The 26,521-nt window shown below is 41.1% G+C and overlaps 1 protein-coding gene across 3 annotated transcripts in view; it reads right to left on the bottom strand.

Annotated features, from left to right (window-relative positions):
- The window catches only part of unc5ca (unc-5 netrin receptor Ca), a 205,299-nt gene that overhangs the window by 165,241 nt on the left and 13,537 nt on the right, over positions 1-26,521 (bottom strand). The window contains exon 1 of one of the 3 annotated variants that reach the window (XM_056377038.1): positions 16,293-16,777. The exons of 1 other annotated variant lie outside the window; for it this stretch is intronic. In XM_056377038.1, the coding sequence (XP_056233013.1) occupies positions 16,293-16,410 (118 nt within the window). In that variant the 5' untranslated portion in view covers positions 16,411-16,777. Of the gene's footprint in view, positions 1-16,292; positions 16,778-26,521 lie in introns of those variants that run through there. One more of the 3 variants, XM_056377040.1, reaches the window with a different exon arrangement.

Raw genomic sequence — 26,521 nt, 5'->3', positions numbered from 1 at the left:
AGTAGATCAGTGCCAAAACTACCCTGATGTGCAAGGCATTCCTCCGACTCCAGCTGTAGCTCTAGGATATAAAACAGCTCTATTTTCAGAATCAAAAATATGAGTGATGCTGATTTGCGTAAGTAGTGCACACGTGAAATATGACTGAAACTGACTGCTCCTGAAGTTGACGGAGGCCTTGAAATGTAGCTCTCCCTCTTCTCTCCTTTGTTTTCCTGGCTTTTCATCTGCTCTTCTCTTCTGTTCTTCTTTTAGCATCCTTGTCCTTGTTCTCATTCTCTCTTACCTTTTGTCTCTCTCACACGGGTCTGCACCTAGTCAGTGTTGTCTAACACCTCAGTGACTATTTACCTTTCACAAATTCTTTGTTCCACCCTCTTCTGTACCCTTTCCTCTCACTTTATTTTCTGCAGCCTTGACTGAGCTTCACCCTCTGAACTAGCAAGGCAAAAAAGGAAAAATACATTTTCCTGCCTGCAATAGTTCCTTCTTCTCTTTCTCAAGGCTAGCTACAAACACACACCTAAACACCCACAACTACACTTGTTCCCAAAAGTCACAGTCTCATATACCCACACACAGACACAAATGCAATCCCGAAGCTGAAGACAACAATCAATGTCGGCCAGTCACAGTTCAATAAGCAGACTAAACAATGTTGCTCCATTATTACTGTCTTGTTTAACCAACAGCACAAGAACAACACCGAGAATCAATGCACTGCCACGCGACAGACTCTGTGTGTGTGTGTGTGTGTGTGTGTGTGTGTGTGTGTGTGTGTGTGTGTGTGTGTGTGTGTGTGTGTGTGTGTGTGTGTGTGTGTTACACCATGGAACGGTGTGTGTGTATATGTGTGTCTGACCCACTCAGTGGAGCAGCCAGCAAGAAAAGGTCCTTGATGATTAAATGTCCACTTAAGCAGACCTCCGAGACATCTGTATGTGAGTTGTGTGTGTGTGTGTGTGTGTGTGTGTGTGTGTGTGTGTGTGTGCGTGTGTGCGAGTTTGTGTGTGTGTGTGTGTGTGTGTGTGTGTGTGTGTTAACCAATTCTACGTATCCGACATGGGGGAAACAGTAAATCTGCATTGATTGATTTTCTACAGGCAAATTGGTTGCAACACTTGGTCTACAAAACCTGAATACGGTTTTGTTTCCACAGATTAGAGGGTCTTGTTTATAGTATCGACTGGAGATAAAGTAGAGGAACCCTAACCTGTAATAGCAATTTAAAGCTGAGACGTCTTTTGAATTTCATTTTTTTTTTAAATGGCTACTTTGTTTTTCATTAGCCCTCCTATTGACCAGATACCACTGAAACTCTTGGACATTGAGGTAATACTTCAACTGTTGGAAGGGCAATAACTCTGTAACTGCTACTACTACTACAACTTGTACTACCAATTCTCCTTGTAATATAAATGGAATGATTAAATGTACAAGTAGAATTAACTCACATCATGCTGAACATGAAACACCACCAATAAAGAGGCAATAAATAATGCGAGGTGAATAAAACACACATCTTTTAAAAAGACTGTCCTAAAAAACAAGTCTATGGGTCGTCTGTGCATGCAGCTTATTAGCTGCAACCGTTTTAACATAGCCATAAAATGCATTTTTCAGGGTGATGATAGGTTGATCTGACTGTGGATAAGATCACCCAACCCTGGAACCCAAAACACGATCTTTTCCTGAACCTAACCAAGTACTTTTGGTGCCTAACGCTAACTAAACTGTGACTGTTCCACAACCTTAACCGCACTGTTATTATCGTTACCAAGACGATGAAGGTCCGGTACGCCGTGTTGCTGGTACGCTTCTGCAGGTCTATCAACAAGTGATGAATGAGTTCACTCATATAACAACAACAACTACTACCACTACTACTAAGAAGAAGGAGAAGAATAAACAAATATATATCTTCAAATGACCTATAGCAGGTTCTAGCCATTGAAATCACTTTGCTTTTACCTGTTTCCTCTCTCTGTAAGCTGTCTCCAGCTACAACACAATCATAGAGGTGAGTGGAGGTCTAGCTTCCGGTGCTCAGAACATTGGAAAATTACATTTGAAAAGAAGATCAACAGCAACATCTTGTTCAAGAGACAATGTCTGTATTAATCAAGCTAATCCACAGACCCTAGTCTTTTTTTGTAATTTAAATGAAGGGACCCTTTAAAATACAATTCAGGGTAGCAGGATTTTGACGACGACCTAAGCTCTCTAATGGTCAGGTCACTAAAAAGTCTGTATAACTCTGATGGCACCAGCCTGTCTGAAACTCTGAAGCATTTTGTTATCTTAACTCTCTGCTCTGTAAATAATTCATCGGACACACCTCCCCTCCACAGCTCTGAAGACCAAAAGTGATGGAACTAAAAGCTTAAAGGACTTAAACTAAACTCTAAAACAGCACAGTGTGGAAGAAACTATTCTGGGAAGGTGAAAGCTGCTCTTTTCCCTGGAATCCTGCAACACAGGTGTCTCTCAGCTGAGGATTAATGAGGAGTGGCACAACATTTGCTCTCAAACTCTTAAACTTAACAGCGCTGTGCTCTCAATTACTAGCTCCTGCTATGTAAAGAAAATAAATATTAACAATCAAATTTCTATTCATGACCACCTTCATGAAAGGAAAATATTTTCTTCAAGTCATGGTTAATGTATCAAGAAGCAAGGATCAAATGCATAACTGTCTATCTGTGAAAGTTCTCATTCGTCCAGGTCATTGTTATCTCTTTCTCAAATTAAATCGAAGGCAACTGGACTTGTATTTGTCTGTGGAAGACGTTTCGCCTCTTATCCAAGCGGCTTCATCAGTTCTTATGTATTGGTCTCTCTAGTCCGCACTAGTCTAACTGACTAGCACGGGTTTTGTTTCCGTAAAAACAGCGTCATTTCAGGATGAAAGTCAAGGTGAGCGACATGCAGCCTGTTGATCAGGTACTGTTTCTGTTTCTGTAGCATTATTGGCAATGTTCTTTCTCCTGTAGCTCACCACTTCTCAATGAATACAGTAAAACGCTACAGATGCTACCACGAAGTCAGACAAAAGAAAACAAATATCAACTCAGACCTGACAAGTTTGTCATTAGCTGTGAGTTCAGTTCATTTTCAAACTAAAAACAAACTTTTGTGAGTTGCGAGTTGACCTGAGGCCAAAACGGCAGCCCTGCCCTCATTTTCTGACAAGACCTCAGCACTGAGTGGAGATAAACCGAAACCCTGGAGGGGCCCAGAGGAAGAAGAAACACAAATAACCACAACAACAATACAAGGATTTGGAGGAGCTAGAGGGAGCCATGGGCATTGTCTGGCTTTAGTCAGCTACTTTCTGCTTCTTTTGAAACTGTTCCTTGGGTGTGGATGACATTTCTCAGAACACAGAAGGGGGGAAAAAACACTTCAAATGTTTCTGCAAAGTTTTCTTCCTTGTGTCTTTTGTTCAAAGTTTAAATCCCCCCCCCCAGGAGGGAAAGAAGAAAGGAGAGAAGGGGAAGACACTCGGACTAAAGTGGAGAAAGACGAGAGGACGTGAAGAAGAGACGGACATGAGACAGAGAAGGATATAGAGTGAGGAGAAAACGGAGGGAGGCTCACGGACGCTTATTACATGTTCTTTTGATGTGGTGCATCAATCCTGCTGTAACACTATGACATAGGCCTCGTGCTCTGTTCACAGAAGAAGTAACTCTATACACATGACATCACTGGCAGAAATACAAATCATATAGCTTACAGATGGCTATTTGCCACACAGTACACACCATGAAGCAGATTCAACAAGTAGGCAACAATGTCATGATTGTGTGCAGCTGGTACAGTTGCAACCAATCTATTTGAGGTAGATGTCCAGGCATGATGCGGCGCTCTATGGTATGCTGCTGAAAAGCCAAGGCTGATAATGCAACAGATGGAGACACTTAGGCAAAAATGGATAAAAATGCACAAACATACGCCATATTGTAAACCTTTACACCAGCTAATATTAGGATTGAGATCCACAGCATGGTCACAAATTCCATGATAAAGTCCTCATAATGATCAAAAACAGGACGGGAGCTTGAAAAAAAAAAAAAAGCCAGTAATTTGATCATACTATCAGTATTAAAATGATATATCCTGTCTCCAGGAAACCAATACCTAAAAATTAATTTAAGATTTTGAAATTACTGGTTTAGACATAATTAGGCTGAGAAATGTGCATCATACTTTGGGGATAATGAATCTCTACAACTGTACAGGTGGGTTTTCCCGCCTTTCTGAAACTCCAACTGCTAAACTATCAGACTGGTCCAAGAGAGCGACAGGATATACCAGACCAGCCAAGAACACAACAGTTACTGCATAAGGAGACGCAGTGTCTATCCCCACATGTACTTTAACTGCCAAACTAACCATTCAGTGTCATTATATGCGTGTGTGTGTGTGTGTGTGTGTGTGTGTGTGTGTGAGTGTGTTGGCTGCCCTGTTTGGAAACCCCCTTGTATACCAGTGTTCAACAGGGCAGAGACACTTGTCCCTTAGTGTACTGTGTGTGTGTGTGTGTGTGTGTGTGTGTGTGTGTGTGTGTGTGTGTGTGTGTGTGTGTGTGTGTGTGTGTGTGTGTGTGTGTGTGTGTGTGTGTTTGCATTGGCGGGCAGATTGAGCCACATGTCACTGGACAGTGAGCCAGTTTGTGTGCTGAAAACCGTTACCGCACCACTACACCAGCTGTGCCTCGGGGAGATGATGGTGATGATGATGATGATGGTGATGATGATGGTGATGATGATGATGATGGCAACAGAAGAAAAAAAAGAAAGGAAAGTAAAAAAAACTGACAAACAACAGTCCTTCAATCCAAAATGTCCAAATACAAACTAAGCAGTAAAAAAACTGCAGTGCAAAAAGAAGAAGAAAGTTTTCTTTATAAAAAATCAACACAGAAATGAAATTAAGTCAATTTTATTTTTATGTAAAACTTGCTCAATACCTTTAATTTCAGTTTAATCATCTGCAGTGAGCCTTCACTCATTTCTTAAGATATACACGTTAGTATAACAAATGATAGAAATAGATGAATGATGTTGTAACCCAAAGTGAAATAAAATAAAATTCATTCACTCGAGTTAAATGATGCTGGGAAAACACCAATATGCCCACAAAAAATCTGATTAAAAGCAGCGCTGCTCCAATAAAAGAGTTCCTCATTACTGACTAAGTTGTTTACAACATCAAAGTAGCAATGTAAATTCCTTGGGAATAGACTGAGTAAGACCAGGACACAGTTCCAGTTGTTAAATTTTTGACTCCAGTCTTTCCCTGTGTTCCTCACTAAAGAATGAAGAATTATAAACATACAAATATCATTTGAAAGAGAGAATTGTTTGTTTCTTACATAATTGGGGCGCAATTTAGCTCTAACTTTTATCTGGTGAAACGTGTGCGTGCCTGTGACTTCCATGTAATGTTACATCTAGATTTCGTCAGCTGTCAGATCACAGCAGGGAGCCCCAATCTCCTCATCCTCCGAAAACACAGATAATGATGCGATACCTCAACATTTCATGAACAATGTGTCAGATGCAGTCCATCTTTGATTGAAACAAGTGTTGATCCTCGTGTGCAAGTGAGCATAATGATGAAGAAAAACTTTGGAGCGGAGGAGTTGAAATCCCTGACTGAATCAATGAGACATTAAATGAGCTTTAAGTGCTGTGTTTGATTTGATGGATTTGCAACGGAGTGTTTGGTTTCGTTTAAACAGGTTGGTTGAAGGAAAATAGTTACATATTATGTGTCATTAGTGAGAGGCACGATGGTTTCACTCATTTCATGCTTATAATTGATAATGTTTCCAAGACAATAAATGGCAGCATAGTGGATTACGTTATTTTACGTTATATCACAAGAACATTAAACCTGCTGCTTCTTTCCTTTGAGCAGAAATTGCCACCAAAATATTTGCTGAAAAGTGGCACATCATAGTAAAAGGGCTGTATTGATTCCTTCTGACCTCCTGCAAGAAACCTCATAATGAGCTACAATGAACTTCATTTTAAGTGGAAAAGCAACAAGCAGTGAAATTTAAGACTACTACTGTACCTGCCTTGACCTCGAGCCTCACAGAAATCCTTGGGGATGGAAATACAAAATACCGCAAGCAGGAAGCGCAAGAAAGAGGGAGAGTGATTCTTAGGGTCAATCACTTTTTTTTATTTTAATAAACGTCAATAAATGTTGTAAGACAATACAGCCTGGAGAGCCAGAGGAGCACAGCAAACAAGTCAGCACACACACATGCATGAACACACACGCACACACACAAACAAACACACACTGCGTGGGAAAGAATCAATGAAAACAAAGCATGGTTGAAACATGCTATAAACAACAGCACAACACAAGTCAGTGGGTCTGTACTTTTATAGCTGCACTGCTGAGTCACAGTGCTGAGCACCCATAGTAAGAACTGACTTTCACTCTGAGGCTGGAGAGACACTGCAGGGGAGAAGATCTTAAATCTCTCAATCATTCAAAACAACTTTAAAGCTTTCATCCGCTGACCTCACCATCACCCCATTTAATTTAAGCCTCTTTGAAAACTGTCTTTCCCAAAAAGTTAAATCTGATCATCTCCACTCATTGCCTATTAAAGCCGGACCTCTGGACCTTTTTTAAGTCACTGAATAAAGGCTTTTAGAGCTTTAACTAATATATTACCATATGAAAATCTGCCATAATCAAAACTGAAATATACATTTTATTCTTGATTTGATTCTAATCCAACTGTTACATATAAAATGAAAACGAATACATAAATGTGAATTATGTAATTTACCACTTGCCACTGAATAATGCATTTGTTTTATATATTTCATGTTTTCATTTATTATGTCTGCCCAGATGGTCAGAGTTTATGTATTCTAAAAAAATCTGTTGTGCACATGAAGTGGGATTGTTCTTCGAAAGTGTGGTGTCCAAAGTTTGTTTACATTTCCCTTCTGACCCATCATGTTTTTATTCATATTGCTCCTTTCTCATTTCACTCAATATTAAATGATTTCCCTATAGTAAAACCTGCATAACAAGCTCTGCACACAGACATTTAAAAAAAAATAAAAAATTGCAATAAAACACAAGGTATGAAACGCAAACCATCATAATGTAGATGTATAGCCTGCGGGAAAGTAATGCCCAATCTGTTCTGTGCAGTCTGACAAGGCAACAAGTGATGAATAAATTCACTTTACATTTTCATACAGAAACTTCTGGCCACAAAGGCAACACCACTCGCAGACAACAAGCTCATTCATTTCACATCAGGCAAAAAAAAATCCTGCTAACTTTGACTCTGTGTTGCACTGAGCAAACCGTCTTCATAAGTAAACTAGTAGACGTTTATGTCTGTCTTTAGTTTAGAAGCGGAGCAGAATAAACCTGGCCGTTACATTGTTAACTGTCAGTTTTAGCACATAGCCATAGGCAGTGTAGCTACAGGTTGTCCTTTTGTATAAGAATATACAAAAGGAGGGGGCTTTTGTACGTCTTTCTCAATCACAATCACACAATACCAGAGATCAGTGTTTCATACCAGCAGCTCACCACGCAGCTACTGTGTCTTCCTGTATTTCCCTCTTTTCTGTTTCTTTGATGTTTGATTGAAAAACAGCTCAGTTTGGTTCCATGTCAAAAACTCTGGTCTGATTTTCACAGCACTGATGATTTTTTTTTTTCTTTTAACCCCATTATCTGACAAATAGCCACTTACACTTTGCTCTCCTGAAAACAATCTGCTAATTTAGATTAAGTGCATATAGACCTCATTCCTGACCTCTAGAGGCACAAGTGAAACCATAAACCTGACCATAACTCTCACCAAAACCTGAAAACTGGCCAGTTTTAAAGTGAGGATGATGCAAACAGCAGAGCTTCTGCGTGACTGTAAATTCAAGTGGGGTGAAATTATTCAGTCATCCCTTTTTCACGGTTTTGTTCATCAAATCTCTTCCCTCTCTCTGAGAACTGTGATTAATTACTCACCCTGCAGTCTTTCCCTATCTCGCTCTCGCACTTGATGTCCCTATATCCAAGTCACTATATCTTTCTCCCTCCCACCCATTCAGCATTGCTCTGCCTGGCTTTTCTGATTCCCTGCCTCTTTTCACCCCTATATGATCACTTCTTTTTTTTCCTGGGGAACAAAAGATTTCAGGAAGCAAGATTTTTACAGTGAAGACTCATTATTCTCGCGCCGCTCTCTCCACCTACATTACCTTCCTACTACCTGTTCTCCTCTGGGGAGGGAGAAAAAAAATGCTGTGTGCATGGATAATTCTGGAAAATAGCAATGTGATATTTCATCCCCACGCACACACACACACACACACACACACACACAATGGACACACAAAACATGCCTCCTCAGCAAAGTACTGCCCATATTCATTAGCCACTTAGAATGCTGTGTTCAAATGAATCAAAGCAAACTGCTTACACGTAATCTTGTCACCCGCAGAGTAAAATATATCGGGTTCCTTATTACAGTTGGTGTGAAGCCAAAATAAGTGAATGTACTTGTTGTACCATATGTATGTCTATTGTACATTATGTTTGTGTGTATGTGGGAGTGTGTGTGCGTGCGTGTGTGTGCGGGTGCCTTTGTACTGATCAAACACAATAAACTAACTGAAGTGTACAGGGATTCTGTCGTTTTTGTGCATTCTTGCCTGCCATTGTGTGTGTGTGTGTGTGTGTGTGTGTGTGTGTGTGTGTGTGTGTGTGTGTGTGTGTGTGTGTGTGTGTGTGTTTTATGCCCTTGTTTTTCCTAAGCCTACACAGGGTACAGTACAGTAAATTACATCATGTCTACAGCAGGAGAACAGGCAACCAAAAACCTTTTTACAACACATGCTAAATCCCCTTTTTCACGGCATCCTACAGAATTACAATGTACTCTTTCAAAACAGGCACAACTCTTGTGCGTTTGTGTGTGTGTGTGTGCATGCACATGTGCAAAGTGTAGACGTAAGCCTGGGAGGTAAAAAGTTACAGTGGCGATTATAGTAATTATGGTTTCAGGTTTTTGCATATTCCTTCAGATGGACCACTAGATTACCAGACAGTTTGGCACAGGGAGGGAGAGAGTGGGGGGAAAAGAAAAGAGTTACTGTTGGGGTGGGGGAGAGAGGGAGGGAGGGGTTGGATTGAGGGAACAAGGAAGAGTGAAAGAGAGAGGAAAACTAGCAGAAAAGGGGGGATGTGAAAAGGAGAGCGAGAGAGAACAGAAAGAGTTACAAAGGCGAAAGATACGAAGAGGAGAAAGACTAATCCTTCATGCGGCTTCCCAGTGCCGCTGAGCCCACTTGCTCGCACCCTCCTCCTCCTCCTCCTCCTCCTCAATCCTCTCTCCACACCAGGAGTTGTATGGCCTTTTACAGTGCGGCTTTGTTTCCTATCAAAAAGGACCATGAATGTCAAGTTCTCTAAAAAGAAGAAAAAAGAAAAACACCACCTTCTCCTTTATTCTTCTCCTTCTTCTTCACTCTTGCACCATTTCTCCATTATTCAGTTTCCCTATGTTTCTGTTCCTAACCCCGTCCCTCCTTTCTTTTTTTCTCCATCTCTCTCACTCTCTCGACACAGGACAATGAACATAACAAGCTTTGCATGGAAACAAAAAAGGACCCGGGTCCCAGCCCCGTGGACCCCCTGTCGCGGCACGTCGTCTTTTCTCAATGGCAGCTTAATTACATATTCATGGTGACACAAATAAGACTCGCTTGCTCCAGCACACAAACACGCCACTCAGCCAAAACACCCAGCACCCATCTGCTGGTCGTGTGTCTGCCCTCAAGGAATTGTTCTTTCAAAACCCGGCACATGTAGAAATGTGTTGTTTTTTGTGTGTCCGTGCGTGTGTGTGTGTGTTTAAGGAGTGACACCTGTGCAATGCTGCAGCTCATAAGGTTTAGCACTGTAGAAATCTGGGATAATACTGTAAAAAACAATACATACATCCTCAAATCTGCAACCTGTCTTTAATATGAGCGCCATGAGCAAAAAATCTGGAGACACAGCAGATTGGTGCCTTGGCGTGAATCCAAACAAAGTGTCAGAGACAGACACGGGAAGGGACAGGGGATTAAGCTGAAGAAGCAGAAGTTGGTTTCTTCACACACACACACACACACACACACACACACACACACACACACACAGAGGAAAAAAAAATAAAGTGTGACCGGTAATCGCTCGTCTCCAACAGGCGCAGTGTGCTGCTTGTTGTTTTTGAAGCAAATAAACCAGCCCTGGCTATTTACTGGAGGTTTTACGGTATCAAATAAAAAGAATATATAGACCATGAAAATCCTAAGCTGCCGGCTGTGGATAGAGGCAAGGCCTTAAAACAAAGAGATCCAGGGTGAGATTTCAATGGAGAGCAGCTGGCGTGGTGTGGAGCTCCATTTCTCTACCTGTCTCTTTCCTTCTTTGCTTCCCTTTTAGTCCCATCTCTCTGTATTGGACCCATACGTGCATGTATGTGTGAGTGTGTGTGTCAATGTGTAGGTAAACACTCTCCCTCCCTCTGGCTGACTGATGAGTTTCCGTGACCACACACACACACACACACACACACACACACACACACACACACACACACACACACACACACACACACACACACACACACACACACACACACACGCACACACAAAATGTCCTGCTGCTTGTGGGCTCCGTTCAGAAGCACAACAATATGTCCACTGTTTGGGCCACACTCTAATTAAACAGTGTAAATCTAACTACAGAAAGAGACAGAGTGGTGAGAGACAGCAGCAGAGGAAGAGAATAATAGACGAGAGCTAAAAGTGAGAGAGACGAACAGAACGTCAGAGGTAGCAGATGGGAAAGAGAGAAAGACGAAAACAGGACAGGGAAAATGAGAGATAGAGTCAGAGAGAGGAGTGGGAACAAATGACAGCAGAGAGGAATTGAGACGATGGACAACAGCACAGAAATCTGTGGCCTGGCACTTGGTGGCTGTGGTTCACTGAGTCCAACTGTTTATTATGGGAATCAAAGATGCCCAGTTTCTCCTTGCTGTTCGCTGCAAAAAATGACAACAAGAGAAGCTTTAGCAACTGTAGCTTCAACAACTGATTTTATAGGATTTTTTCTATGAACTATAGTTGCACAGGCAGATAAGAACTTTTAGTTATTCTAAAAGACGTATATATTCACTTGAATATTCAGTGTTTCTGGATGTGTTTTATCCTACAGTGCGACACGGTAATCCGACTTTTAAGATAATGAAGTAAATGTTCATCTAAATCTGTGACAAAAACACTAAAATAGGCTTATCATTTTTTGCAGTGCAGGACTGCATGGGACCAGTGGGAAGTATATAGTAGGCCATTGATTGGGAACAAACGGCTTTCTCTCAGAACGCCCACCCCACACGCACACACACACAGACAAGCACACACAACTAAGTAAAACAAAAAGCCTGGAAATGAGAGCCCCAAATGAGGCCTTAGGTTTCGCAGGCCATGAAAAATTCATAATTCCAGATCTTTACATGAAACTCTAGAAGGAATTAGGCCTAACAGCAGGAGACGCTGGGAATCAGTTTCAGAACATTTAGCCTCTCCTTTCTCTTTTTCCTCTTTTCTCTTTGCTCAGCCTGTCTCTCTAGTAAACATGCACGCTCACAGCCACGAATGCACACCCAAACAGGCTCAGTCGGACACGCACAAACACACACTCGCACACAAGGACACATTCTTATGTTCCATCCTGGGTTTTCCCCTGCGGAGAGTGAGAGATAGTAAATGGTGCAAGTGGTGTGACGCAGTTAGTCGACACAGCCTTTTGAAAACCACACTTTCTCAAAAGGCGGATTTCATCTCTGCTTTCCTCAAAGAAAAACATGCCTGCAAAGTTTTCTGCCGCTATACAAACAGCCCACGTTCTTGATTCTTGCAATAATCTGAGCTGTAATGGCTATGCGTTGCAACACACTAAACATAAAATGCGCTGTAGGTGGACAGACAAGGTTGAGCATTTTCACAGTCCAACATAAAATCTATTGCGTGAACAGATGAACCTGCAAGGCCAAAGGGAAGAAGAAAAAAAAAACTCACAACAACCATTCATCAGCTAACATAGAACACACATTGAAACGATAGAGATAGAAATGATAGAAAAGGGTGGGTAGAAAAATGTCTCATCACTGGTCGCACTTCAAGTAAGAGTCTATGAAATGTATGGATGAGTAAGCAAGGACAAAAAAAAAAAAAAAAAGAAGGCAGAGAGGGCAAGGGGGATCTGCCATCACTATGCTGCCGCGAGCAGCAGGAGGGTCTTCTACACAAAACAACCCCAGACACATTCAAAGACTTCCTTTCACACACACCCGTGAACGCCTGTCCGAGCGCACACACATGCACGCACACATTAGTACGCTCACATACACACACGCAGAGAATGCAGACAGAATGCAGCATTGTTTGACCGTAGAAATATCTTGTGTGTGTGTGTGTGTGTGTGTGTGTGTGTGTGTGTGTCACTGTGTGTGTGTGTGTGTGTGTGTGTGTGTGTGTGTCAGTCAGTCAGCTTGTCAAGTCCTAGTGGAGTGATCAAAGCTGGTACAAACCACCCAGAGAGATCTCTCCCTTCCTCATCCATTCATCCGTTCGCTCTCTCACTCTGATACAGAAACAGCATCAAATTTACCACATAAAACCTTCTCGGCCAATCAGATTGTCCTGGTTGGAGTAGCCCAGCCAATCAAGTTGGCCTATTTAGTTTGCAATAATTCCCAGCTGTCCCCCTACAAGCACTGAACCCTGGATGGCTGCAGTGCACCATGGGACAGGATCAGAGCATAATGGGAGACAGCATGGGAGCGCTGGCAATATCATAATGCCAAGTGTGTGCATGCACATACACACACATGCAACAAAACACCATGTGAGCTCTGCTGGAACACTGTAATAATGCCAAGTTCACACACATGTACAAAATCACCCCATCACCCACATATAGACATGCTAGTGAGCACACACACACACACACACACACACACACACTCCACAGGAGTTCTCTGAGAACATCCCAAAGCTGCCAAGTTCTTGAACACACACACACACACACACACACACACACACACACACACACACACACACACACACACACACACCTCACAGCAGCACTTTGAGCACATCTTTACACCTCTGCACCACCAGGTTCACAAATATACACCTACACACCAACACATACCTGCACAGACACACAAGCGTCAACACACCCACATATTTCTTTCAAAAGGTGATGTTTTAAATCAGCTGTGAAGCTCAAGATATATATTTAAAGTTAAAACAGATCGTAGAATAGAAGTGTGTTAAATTTACAGAATAGTGTGTTTCAGAGCTCAAACACAACATACCACAGAAATACAAACGTCTGGAACCAGAGCCCAGGGCCATATAAAGCAGGAACACACCAAATGTTTTAGACTAACACCCTATAGCAGCTGAATTGTAGAACCTGGCTACACCGCAGCTTAGTCATCATTATAAACAAGGGGACTTTTCTGACTTTGTGAAGCGATCTCAACGCCCATTCATTCCAGATCAAATGTAAGGGGGCTTAGCAAATGGCTTTTTAATAGGCCCAAAGGCTTGAGGGTGGGGCTTAGTTGGAAGGCTGACACATGTACTCAAGCTGGCATGAGAGGATCTCAACTAACACTCACCTCTCATTGTATGCGCACGTCGGTGAGTGCACAAGTGTGTGTCTGTGCGCGAGACTCTTCCATAATGTATCACAGTTTCTATAGCTCTGCAAAGTGAGCAGGAAGATGTCTACATGCCCAGATTTAATGACAAGGAGCTTAAAAAAAAAAGAAAGGGACTTGTGTGGGATAAGTGTACTCAAAATGGATTAAAAAAATATCTATATTGGGGGTCCTCATCGTTTTTCATTATGAGGTTTGAATCCTCAGCAGCAACCGCATCATTTCCACAAACACCATCATCCTGAACATCATTAGTCATGATCTCAAGAACAAACTCCGCTGTTAAACTTAACCAAACCACATATTCCACAGTGGAGTTAAACTGCAGGCAACAAGAAGCTCAATCATGCATGAGCAGAACTAAACAGCAGATTAATGCGGTTAAAACAACTCTTTGTGGTTCCCATTCAAAGACAAAATGCACATAGAAACCCAGAGTTCGTAATGTGAAGGAAGTTCTCTGCCTGAGTGGATTGGGAATTGAATCCAGCACTGATACATAGAGAGGATCAGCTATGTACACAAAGCAACCCACTCCCCCCACAGTTAGGTCAATGTGTTTGTGTGTTTTGACCCATTCAATAGAACAACTAATGGAGTGATTCCTCAAACACAAAGAAACGACTTCAGATACATGAGTCAAGTTGTTTGGAAAACAGGAATAACAGACACAAACATGACAGTGAAAGGGGGGAGAGGAGAGCCAGAGAAATAAAAACCTTTAAAAAAATAAAAGAAATCATTTCATCAACTGTTTTGCTTTGCAATTATCAGATTTCTCTACCCAAGTCAAATTGAGTTGCATGTTGGTGGCAAGGTGCGATTTATCAGAGTTAGACGAAAGCCTGCTCAAATCGTGTCCCTAAATTGCAATGTATTGATTTAACAGTAAACCAATAGAGAACAGTCATAATGAATATTGGTGGGAGTTGCTGAAATGCTGTTCCCCAGGGCAACGAGAGAAAGGTGGCAGCAACATTATGTCCAATTACTGGCTATATTCAGCACAAAAAAATCCCTGGGTCAGTCAGTGAAGTTGATACCAATTTACTGACTACATTCTGGGGTGGAATATTAGTTGTATAATGGAGCGTATATAATGGAGGCTGAAGCAACACTGAATCCTGATAGGACATTAGAATATTATACTTAATAAGGGATGAAATCCACAATAAGGTGCCATGATAAGGTCAAGCTTAGGTTACTGAGGCCATACAGGAAAAATGTGGTGAATTAATCAGCTTGGTGAAACAACAGAAGGGTTGGGCCATTAATGCTTTTTGGATGAACATTAACAAGGCACAAGTTCTCTCCCTGAGAAGGTCACTGAGAGTGTGAGAGGGAGAAGTATGACCGTCTTTTCCCTTCAGCATTTTCCAGGGAGCAGCTTATTACACTGTGAATCTCTCAGAGCTCTTACCAAGTAAAAAAATATATATCTTAATGGTGGAAAGTTATTTGCTTGCTGTTTATTTGGGTTTCATTGAGTCTGTGCCCTGCTATATCCTCCACTAACACCAGCCTGTGGTGTGTCTGCGCGTCACTCTTCAGAAATATCACTTTAATATTCCTGTTATGCTTCACTTGGGGCGTGCAGTGTGAATATACAACACCTTATTATTCTAACAGCGTGGTATTAATACAGCCTACTCGTGTGTTCTCGAAGCTCTCTTTGGACTCTATCACAGGCATAATGATGCTGGTGATCTTTTTCTATCTTCAAGTTCAACCGGGATGTTTGCAGCATATTTCCTCCTGCTGTTGTTGTTGTCAGATGCGTGTAACCGCCTATATGCGCTTCTGGCGGCTCAGAGTCTTTGTGACTTCTGATCAATTTTCCAATCGGAGCAGTGAAGCGTCGCCTCTATTTAGCGAAGTGCTCTGCGATCAGACATCAGTCGCCCTGATCGTGGACTCCAAATCCTTCCCTATAGTTTTCACCTTGATTCAACTGCAGCCTCGGTGTTTATTTATCAGTTTATAAACGAAACAGTCCCGACGACAGACCCACTGGGTTATCGGATTCTGACATGGACCAAAAGTCCCCGCTGTGTTGCTCGGGAGTTTTCAGTCACATTCGTATTTATTTTGGTTCTCAATAACCAGTGGAGACCTCATTCCCTTACATATTATTCACCCTTACTGAATTCACCGCAAGCCAGTTTTCATAAATGAATTATTCTCTTTAAGTCGTTTGTCGCGGGGAAACGTAAGCTGCGAGTTTTACCTTTCAGTTCGTACAGCAGTTAAAGCAGGGGCAAAAAAATGCGCAGATATTCACGGTTTACACCTGAAGACACTGACCATCATCAGCACCAGCGCAATTTAAACGGAAATATTCCAAGAAAAAAAGTACCCTAGTCTCTCCTCGACAGGAGCTACTTCTCCCTCTGACATACCGCTGCTGACACACAACCGCATCTCAGCGGTGAAGGAGAAGCTCCGCCGCTTTCAAACAATCAAGGTGTTTCAGAAAAGGTCTGAGAGAAGACGCGCTCTCCCGCCTTACCTTGGCCGACTCCTGGGTGTACGAGCACCAGGAGAACCAGGATCCCCGGCGTGGCGCACATCCTCACCAAGCTGCAAGCCCCGTGTCCTATTCCACTTCTCTGTCCACTTTTCCCCATTACCAGCAACGCGTAAAACACATAAACACGCAAAACTCCTCGGTCCACGGTGGGGGATAAATGAGAACCCCCCCGCCCCCCTCCACCAGCACAGGATCTGCTGATTAATCAAACGAGTCCAAAACCAAAAGGTGGGTAGGTGTACACAGGCTCTAGTCCCGACGTCTTAAGTCCGTCTGAAGAGGCGCAGGTTGAGCTGCGAGAGGAGAGAGGTGGTGGAAATAACCACGGGGTCCTTTGACTCGTGTCGGCGGCACTGCTTGCCTTGCCACTAAGCTTTGCTTTTCACTCCGTGCGCTCTCTCCGTCTCCAGTCTCTCCGTTTACGCAGAGAGAGAGAAATGCCACCGCCCTCTGGCTACCACACTAGACTCTCTCTTTCTCCCTCTCTCCTTCACTCTGCCTCCCTCTTTCCTCTGGCTCCTCTTTCGTTACTTTAATGACACACACACACAGAGAGAAAAACAGGAAGAAAATAAAATCTCACTCAAACAAACACCTGAATGCATTTTAGTGGCATGTCTGAATTGGGATATTGTTGTCGCTTGACACGTTTAGGATGAAGAGCTGTCTCTCCCTCTCTCGCTCCTTATACCATCTCTAAGGCTCAAAATAATCTCATCATACTTTTTGGTACAGATTTAAAACAGACACAAACAGATATTTTACTCCTACTTTCTTGGATTTCTTTTTTCTTTTATCTCTAAGTGTATTTTGTATGACTTGTATGCGACTTGTACTGTATCTGCCTAGTTTCTGTATTTCTCTAAATCCATTGTATGAGTCTATTGCCTGCGCGTGTATGAGTCTGTGCGCCTCTAATTGCTGCCGCTGTGGAGCAAAGCAGGGAGCCACGTTTCTCCGTCAGCTCACCAACTGATGTCTGCCCCCTGACGGCCACGTCCGCTGAACCTGCACAAGGATGCACTGTAAACGGCATACCGGATCTCCACAACAGAGTCCATCCAGTTTATTTGCAGACAAAGTAGAACTTAAACCAAAATGACGTAGTTTCGGGTAACTGCAAAGGATTATATAAACAACATGGCATCATTTTATAACTGTTCTTTTTTTTGTCTTGGTGAATGTGCGCATATGTAAGGATTTCACGGAGGTCACCCACACAGCGATTGTACGTTTATCACAATAACAAATATGAAAGACTGTTCATTTTACAGGATGTTTTTCACTGCCACCATGACCAAGTAATAGAGACTGCCACATCAAACAACGATGATGTGTACATCAAAATGAAAAATCGTGCAGCAGCCATTGCCACTTGAAATGTGGTGACCACAGGCTTGTTTCACTGTTATGACTCTACACTTCCATGCATTTACGTCAACACACTCATGTGGCGATGAATCTAAATCTTTGTTTGTACGTGTCATCTTTTCAAAAGTACAGATACGATACACAGTAGGCTACATCTTTTTTTTTTTTTTTAAATGTCTACATATAACCAGCGTCACCTTCAAATGTCTGACTGCTCATGAGAAACATTAACATTTAAGCTGACTGATTAGTAAACTCAAGAACAAGCTCATGATCATGTTTGTATGTGTGTTAGCGGCACACACATACACACACTCCTCCAGCTAACATAACTCTCGACGGTGTTGCTGCACAGTCATTTGAGCAGCACAGCCTGGATCATGCATTGTAAATGGCAATAGTAAAATATGTGCTTGGTGCCATTTGTCACCACTGCAGCCCCACAGCTCAGTGACTACCACTGGAAGTAGCTGCTACCCGCAGGGACATGTAAAAGCCTTTTTATTCTGCCACTTTATTGGGAATGGGAAAGCAATAAGTAACACAAGAAACATATGGCACGCTTGGATATGGATCAGCACTTACACTAGCAACAGTCAATCGCAATGGGATTTTCACAGTTCCATGCGGTAGTACAACATATATACTTTGTATACACTGCCAATGTGATATTTCAGTAGTATGTTACATGGCTGTTCAGGCAAATTGTTTTCAAAAAGTAAAAATTGTTATAAATTCACTGCTGAAGGCTCCTACAAGCTCAACTCAAACCAAAAGTACAACACTTGCACATGCCTCCTCTTCGCCTCCTCTTCCTGAAGAGTTTTCTTTGAGCTACTTTCTACCACATCTCTTTCAAGATATAGTCTCTATGAAAACTGTTGACTGTGTGTTCAAAGGATTACCCAGAGAAAAAGGGGGGAGTGAAATATCTCAACAACTACTGACAGACTTGCTTGTACAGACATTCATGATCCCCAGAGGGTGAACCATCCCGACTCTGATGATCCCTTAACTTTTCATCTGGTGTCCAATACTTTAGTTTATGATCAACCAACGGTCTCAGCTGTACGTTGTGTTTGGTACGTATTTTCAAAATGTTAGCCTACACATATTGTACATCGAATAGTGTCGTATTGAATGCGTATCTTTTACCTTGTTGCTCAGTTGAAATATGATTTGAACAGGTTTTGAACAGACCAACTGTTCACTTTGGATACAACCTCATATTCTTGGAAAAGCAGTTATTTTAAATGTTGAATGTGAACCTGGTAACTCCTCCTCACTTTTCACAGTTTGGATTGTTTGTTTTTTTTCCACTGCTGTGAATGGGAGATGTACATACTGAATAACTCCTCCACTTAAGCTGAAAGAATAAAGATTGTGGTGTGCTACCCTGTCTGCCCCAGAGCCCACAAGATCTGCTTTTAACTAAGCTCCCAGAGGACTTTGTCACACTGTCTCCATCTCCCCTTTTCTTTGAATGTGAGGATCATCAAAGACAATCCAGCATCACTTTATTCATGTTTATCATCATTACAGAGATAGATATACAGTATGAAGAAAGTTGAACATATTTTCCCATCGGTTGCCTGCGCCTGTAACCCAAAGCATCAAAGACCCAGCAATAATTAGAGGGGGATACTGAAGACAGTGTAGGGGAAGATATTACAGGATATCACCACCTTGATAATGCAGAGCAGAGGGTGGAAGAAAGGTACTTTACTACATGCAGCCCTAATTTGGTGAAAAGGGGTTCTAGTTCTGTTTTTATATCAATAGTCTACAGTTTTCAGTGAGTTATAATAATGTCAGTGTGCAACCTAATTACTAATGCCGTACATTTATTTTAAGTATAGAATCAGTTGTAACAGGAATAGTTTTAAAAAGGAATAGTTCCATATTTTACAGACTATACTTAAACGCTTTCCTTCTGAGAGTTATATGAGCAGTTCAATATCACTCTCACGTCTGGCTGGGTGCAGTGACTCCCTGGAGTTACTTGTTGTCACTGTTGCCAGGCAACCAGTGGAGACTACAGGACAGTCCCCATAAAAACCATAACTTGTGGTTTTTACATTTCTGTGCTGATTATACAAACAAGATATAACATGTTCATTTGTGAAATTTAGAGACATTCGGACAAAGCCAGGTTAGCCAGCTGCAGGCTGTGGGTTCATCTTATTCAGTCCTCTCATCTATTTCTAAAAAAGAAGGATATTTCTCAAAATGTCAAATAAATCCCTTAAATGCGTTCAGATGTGCAGCGTGTTGCTTCAAGCACTTATTAGCTTCAAAAAGGTTGCAGAATCTTAGAACATCCATTAGTTGATTAGCTCATGTCCGAGGTGCAGCTTCAATGGTCAGTATGTCTGTCGAGTCATTGAACAGCATCTGATAACATTGACTGTTAATCATTCAACCAGTCCAGCTTTGTTTGGGTGGAGCGTGGTCGTCGTTCTGTCATAACAGCAAGAGAACATTAGCTACAGGCTTGCTAGCAATACGCTAAAAAACCCATCACTACACTTTTTGGCTTCTACACAACACAATGAAGTCTCGTTTCAGATTGTTAATCTATTGAACCTGTTCTATATATCCAGAAAAACAAGCCAGAAGTGACACTTTCACATGTACAGGGGAGGGAGGGTGGTGTTTTTGTGAGAATCCTTCTATAAAATAGGAGCCTCTCACTTTCTGGCTTCCAGCTCACTAATTGAAGATATTGAAAGAGACACTCAGTTCCTTGGAAAGTTACACTCACGACAAGCTCACAATATCAGGCTCACTTCTCTTGGCATTAGTCTTTTGTCACTCCTCTGCTCTTCTATCTCGCTACCTGTGGAGGTATAACTAACATGCCGTCATGTGTGCCTTCGCCTGCGCTATCTCTATTGCATGTTACAACAGAGAGAGGGCCCCACGGGGGTGACTAGGTTTAATCTTTTTAAGCAGTTACATAATGGCCCCCAGTTCATGTTTTAATCAGCGAATAGATGGCTGTGCCCAGGGACGAATAATCACATCTATAACTTTCTAATCTAATATCCAGCTACATTCAAGTGGATTAGAGAGGAGCGGCAAGGGAAAGGAGGGGCACAGGTGGTACACCTAGATGTGAGTGTTTGTAGGAGGATTTATTTGTGTGTTATTTTGAGATAGAGAAAATGAGAGTTAGAGATCACGTGCCTCTGTTCTGAGTCTGCATGTGTGTGTGCAGGCACATTCATGTGTGTGTATCCGCTAACTGTCTTTTGCAAGACAAACTGTCCACAGTATCAATCCTTTCAGATCACTTTTGATTTTAGTCGTTTGGCAGGTTGTTTGGTGATGAGTACTGACAATCTCATTCCCTAGATGGCTCTGTGTGACCTGCGCTGTGTGCCGTGCACTGGGTGCAACATCACTGTGGGAACAAAAGTGAATCAAGAAATTTATCCAGACAGACAGATGGACAGATAGACAGACAGACAAGGAGAGAATGTATCATCAAATTGAATTGTTTCCACACACACATACACACACACACGCAGACACACATAAGCACTGACTCACATCGTAGGATTTAGAAGGAAAAACAAAATGCGGTGTCTACAATAAATTAAATTGAAAATCCCAGTCAGCATGTGACCTCATAGGCAGTAAAGACTGTATTATACATTGATCTTAAAAATGATGTTGTTTTTAGTTTTATTTGTTTACATAACTACAATCTGCGTAATGGTCTAAATATACAAACATTACAGAACAAAGCATGAAGAAAATCAATGCAATGTTCATTTCTTGATTGGAAGTCAGACTCTTCATCTTCGTCATGCAGTGACATAGCTCAATGCTTCTTATTTCTTTAGTTGTAATTAAACATGAAAGCCAATAAAACCCCAACAGCTCAATGATAGCAGGGTTAGGGTCAAACCACTTTGAAGAAATATTTTATGTGTAAAATAAGGGGAGTGCTGTATGGAAAAGAAGTTTTATTGAGAAATTTATAAAAAAAATAAAATAAAATGTATCAAAGCAAGGGCACAGAGACAGGACTCTGACAAACTAACAACATGAGAAACAAAGTGGACAAGTAGACATGTACAGCAGTGATGGACAAAGATAGACACTTGCAAGCAACAAAACAAGCTTTCTGAAAGGAATCTAACTCTTGATATTCAAGAGCATCAAGTCAGTGATGTTGGAATTCAGACTGAAACCATAAAGTGACCGTCTGTGGAGGCAAAGCCAAGTATCTTTATTTAACTGCTCAAAGCCTGAATGGTATTGTTTGAATGGATACTTGTGAGACAGTTTGGCACATTGTAAATATATTAACTGATGTGTCTGCGCATGTTAGTGTCCATGCAAGTGTATGTTTGAGTTTCCTCATCTGATGCCTACAGGTCAACGAAGATGCCCCAGCAGGAGTTCAGAGGGGTAAAAATGTATATATGCACACTCATGCAATTATGTGACAGTTGTTGGCATTAATGTGCAAAGAAACACAGTAATGCAGCATTAAAGTAAATTCTATGCATATAGCGCCAAATCACAACAGAAGGAATCTCAAGGCACATTAAAGGCTCTAGAATAAGACTAGAAGCTAGCAAACATGGATGGAAATACGGCATGATTTAAAATATTCCAAAAATTGGGCTTTGCAAGTGTTTCATGAGAAGAAAACGCACTCAACACATTTATCAGGCGCCCAAGTATATGCACTACACATTATGGTGACGTACACTGAACATAGACTTACTGTCAACGAGAAAACTCTACGGGGCACGATTAAAGTTTTACTGTATCGGCTTTCATGGTGATATTGCACTTCACCATTCATTGAACTAGCATGCAATGGGGAGAAGCAGTAAAACATTGTGGTTGCCAATTAACATGTTTTATTTTTAATTACTGTAACAAAAAAAGGCAAAGCAAAAAAGCCACCTTTCCTTGACAGCTCAGTTGGGAGAGGAAGCAAACAGGGACAGGGACAAGACCACAACAGATTTTTTTCTATGGACGATCTGCCAGCTACTACACCAAAGGTTTTCCACCACAGTTTGGGTCCAAGAGTGTGTTTTTTAAATATGTGCCTCTGCCAGAAAATGTGTGCAGGCAAAACTTCACCAGATATTGTCTGATCTGGAATAAACCATCTCTAATAGTGGTGATAGGCAATTTACTTGTTTGCCATCTTCCAGCCCTTCACCCAAAATGAATCCAGAAGTACTCTACCATCACACACCATGTACGCCACCTTCTGAATCTCTGCAAACCTCTGATTGGATAAGTGGTGGGTGAAATTTTGAGAAGCTATTGAGAAGTCGAAGGTAATCTGGATCTCAACCATTCTCTTACAGATTATGCCTAATGGCTCTGGAGAGCTTTCTAATAGACGTTAATTAAAGGTTATGTTTAATACTGACTTTTTTGTGTTGATTTAGCTTCGCAAAGGACAGCGACATGTATAAAAGCATGAACATGATTTTAATAATTCACTCATTAATGGTGACAGATTAGAAGTCAAGAACGCAGTCCTTGAGAGACTCACAAGAGAAGTGGAGCAGAAAGCAACAATTTCCCAGCAGGTCTGGGGCTAGAAGCTGGCATGTCTGTGAAAATGCTTCCCATGCCTCATGCCTGTTGCTGCACATGCTGAACAGAAGTCATGTTGAAAGCTATTATTTACAGACTATATTTTCTCATCATCAATACAACAAGTTCCAAAATAGTGAGAAAAAAAACATGGTTTTCTGTTCGAAAAATAATTTTCTAGGACAGCTCTGGCACATTTAGGGATTGGGAGTCCTATACGCCAGGAGTAAAAAATCAGAGGAGGAGACACAGGAGGATTCAGGGCATCCCACAGAGAAACTGAAGCAGAAGGCCCTACATGGGTTTTATTTCAACAGTTCCTAGACTAGTAACACCATCAAGTTAATCTTGTTCATTTTTGTTCCTCTGACCAAAAATATTAATTTAAATCCAAAGAAAAGGATACACTTTGTACAGGAAGACTTTGAAATCTCATAAGAAAGCACTGCTTGAGTCATGGCCAAACAACATTCTCTTTTATACTGCAGCCATTTGACAGATCCAGCTCTGTCATGCAAGAAAAGGCTGGACGCCCACCATCTGCCTCTACTGCCTATCAGAATATGCTACCCTGTCATAGGTCAGTGGGTGGTCCTGATCTTATTGCAGCATCCATGCTATGAAGAGTGTTATTATTGAATCAGAAAGTTTAGACGCATTAAATGAATTAAGTAGCTCAATAAAAACTTTTTTTATGATGCTCTGATATGGCAATGTTATTAAAAATACATGTGAGTTTATCAAAATAGTATTTCTGCAAATGTTATTTGTTGTTATCTAAATTGTTCTATTTTCCAAAGAGCTGCTTTCTATTTGGTTTCTTTGTCAGTGTTAATCTGTCTAAAAACGTTTGTTTTGCTTCATGACTCATGAGGCGGTCATCTGCATCTACAGTAAATGCATTGTTTTCTGCCTTGCAGTATTTTGTGTTGTAGCATGAGCTTTTAACATTACTTTTTCAATTTAAGGTGAATTTACAGTAAATGATTTTGTAAGCAACACAGCTGACTTTATATATATTATATATACTATATATATTTATATGTAGAGAGTGGTAGCACTCTTCACTCTGACTCACACTTGATGTCTCCTTCTTGTGTCTTGCAAGTCTATGCACTGTTTGTTTCTACCGACTAACTTGTGCACAAATGAGGGAACAAATTATGAAGACAACTGTGTCTAATCAACACAAAATTACACAACCAAAAAATACTGCGCAGATGTAATTCCTACTTGTGTTATTTCTGCACACTGGAAGGGGTTGATGTCTTCCCACCTGTAATAGGACATAAGCATGGTTTCTGATCATGTGCTTAAACAGGTTGCTTGTAGAGACAAAATGGCATTTTGAGAGAAATGTCACACTATCACTCTCCTAGACCTCTCCTGCCAAATTTCCCCAGAGAAATACTCTTGTACCTTTACAAATGACACTCCAATTTATGTGTGTGTGCGCACATGTGTGTGTGTCCAACCAAAACCTTCAACAAACTGAATCCCATCTTGCTGCTTGTTCTACACTGTGGATTTTAAACAATCTTCAAGTGACACTCTTACCACATTAACTTCCAAAAATGTGTTAATTATAGGATTTCAAATAAAAACAATAAACCACTGGAGCCTTGACAGATGCGGATGTGCTCTATGAGCCAGAAACAGACAACAGTTAATTCCCTTTCTCTTTCTAGGTGTTAATGTCCTGGCAATCAGCCCAAGTGCTTTTTGATTAGCTCATTATTAATTCATGCACACCCCCGGAACCTAGAATCACACTTAATTACAACTGTGATTCCTGCAGTGACCAATATTGATGTAATAAAAATAATTAGGAGTATGCTGCTGCAGCATCCTCTTTTTGACTGCAAGGACAGAGAGTAAATTATGTGTTTAGAATATAAATGAAAAGTGCAAACTTAGCCGATGATAAGAGGAAAGATCGGGGGGGGGGGGTTGTATTTGTACATATGTGTAAAAATGTTTTTTCCATCCATGTGTGAAGAGAATATTTTAATAGAGATTACTGTAAATGTAGAATGCCAGAATATGTTCTTTAATAATCGATTGAGAACACACTTGAGAACACTCCACAAAACACATTACAACTGCTGACAGTCTGTTTGTGTTGTCTGGTTTGGACTGAGTGCTAATAAACAACATAGGATGGTGAGTTTTTTAATGAATAAATAAGGGGTGATACAAAGTTTAGTAAATAGCACTAGGTTTTTGCCTCCAAGAAAAGGAGTGACACATTACAGGTTATGAAATGCATTACATTATCCTCCTTTTTTGTGCTTTTTGTTATAGAACAAACATCTCCCCACCCTCCATCCCTGAACATCCCATGGCAGCTAATGTGTTAACATAGCATTTCACATATAAAAGTACACATTTTCACTGCAGTAGTTCTGCACAGGCCCGTACACACTTATAACATGTCAGAACTCTGATTTCTATGGCTTCACTTAGTGGTTTGGTGGTAGAGGTGGCTGCTAAGTCTCTGTCTCCCTTTTCCTTTGAAATTATCTACTGTGGCATAAACACTGAAGTTCCTTCAGAATAATTTAGAGGCCTATTTTTAAATCAATTCATAACACTTGTTTCATTTGTTGTGCCCGGTCATTTGTTTATTCAGCAGTCTAAAAAAAAGAGAAACATTAAAATATTGTCAAAATCAGGCTTACCCTGTCTCTTTCTTTCTTTCTTGATTAAAATCACACTGTATCATTACATTTTTTTAAGTGACTTTATGGAAAAAAATCTACTTCTGATCTATCTGATGTGGATGGGGAGCATATTTCAAGCAGAAGGGACTCGATAAAGAACAGTTCTCATCATACAATCTGTTCATGGACTTCGCACCACCAGATGATCAGTGCTCACTTGAAATTACAAAAAAACTTTCCACAAAAGAAGTGTGATGTATCAAATTTTACATGGATAACAGAAGACATTTTAATGTAGCCTCTACAGTTAGCCTTGCTAATCGTTCCAGGTGTGTCAAAACAAGTGACGGAGCAACCTCAATCATAACAGAAGATGGAAAATATAGAGAACATTTTGTTGAAATGTTTCAAAAATAACATAACATTCCTGCTACCAAAATACATTTAGTTTTGACAACGTTAAGTACTAATTAATTAATTCTCACCAATTTAGTAATGCTACATAACTTAAAATATAGCTTCTCTCTCAGCACTACTAAAGTTGGTGGTAATGCACAGAAGTCATGACCATACATAACTACCCTGCACTGGCAC

Source organism: Seriola aureovittata, chromosome 5, assembly GCF_021018895.1.
Source record: "Seriola aureovittata isolate HTS-2021-v1 ecotype China chromosome 5, ASM2101889v1, whole genome shotgun sequence".
Classification (NCBI taxonomy): domain Eukaryota; kingdom Metazoa; phylum Chordata; class Actinopteri; order Carangiformes; family Carangidae; genus Seriola; species Seriola aureovittata.
This window is presented reverse-complemented; position numbering and strand designations above follow the sequence as displayed.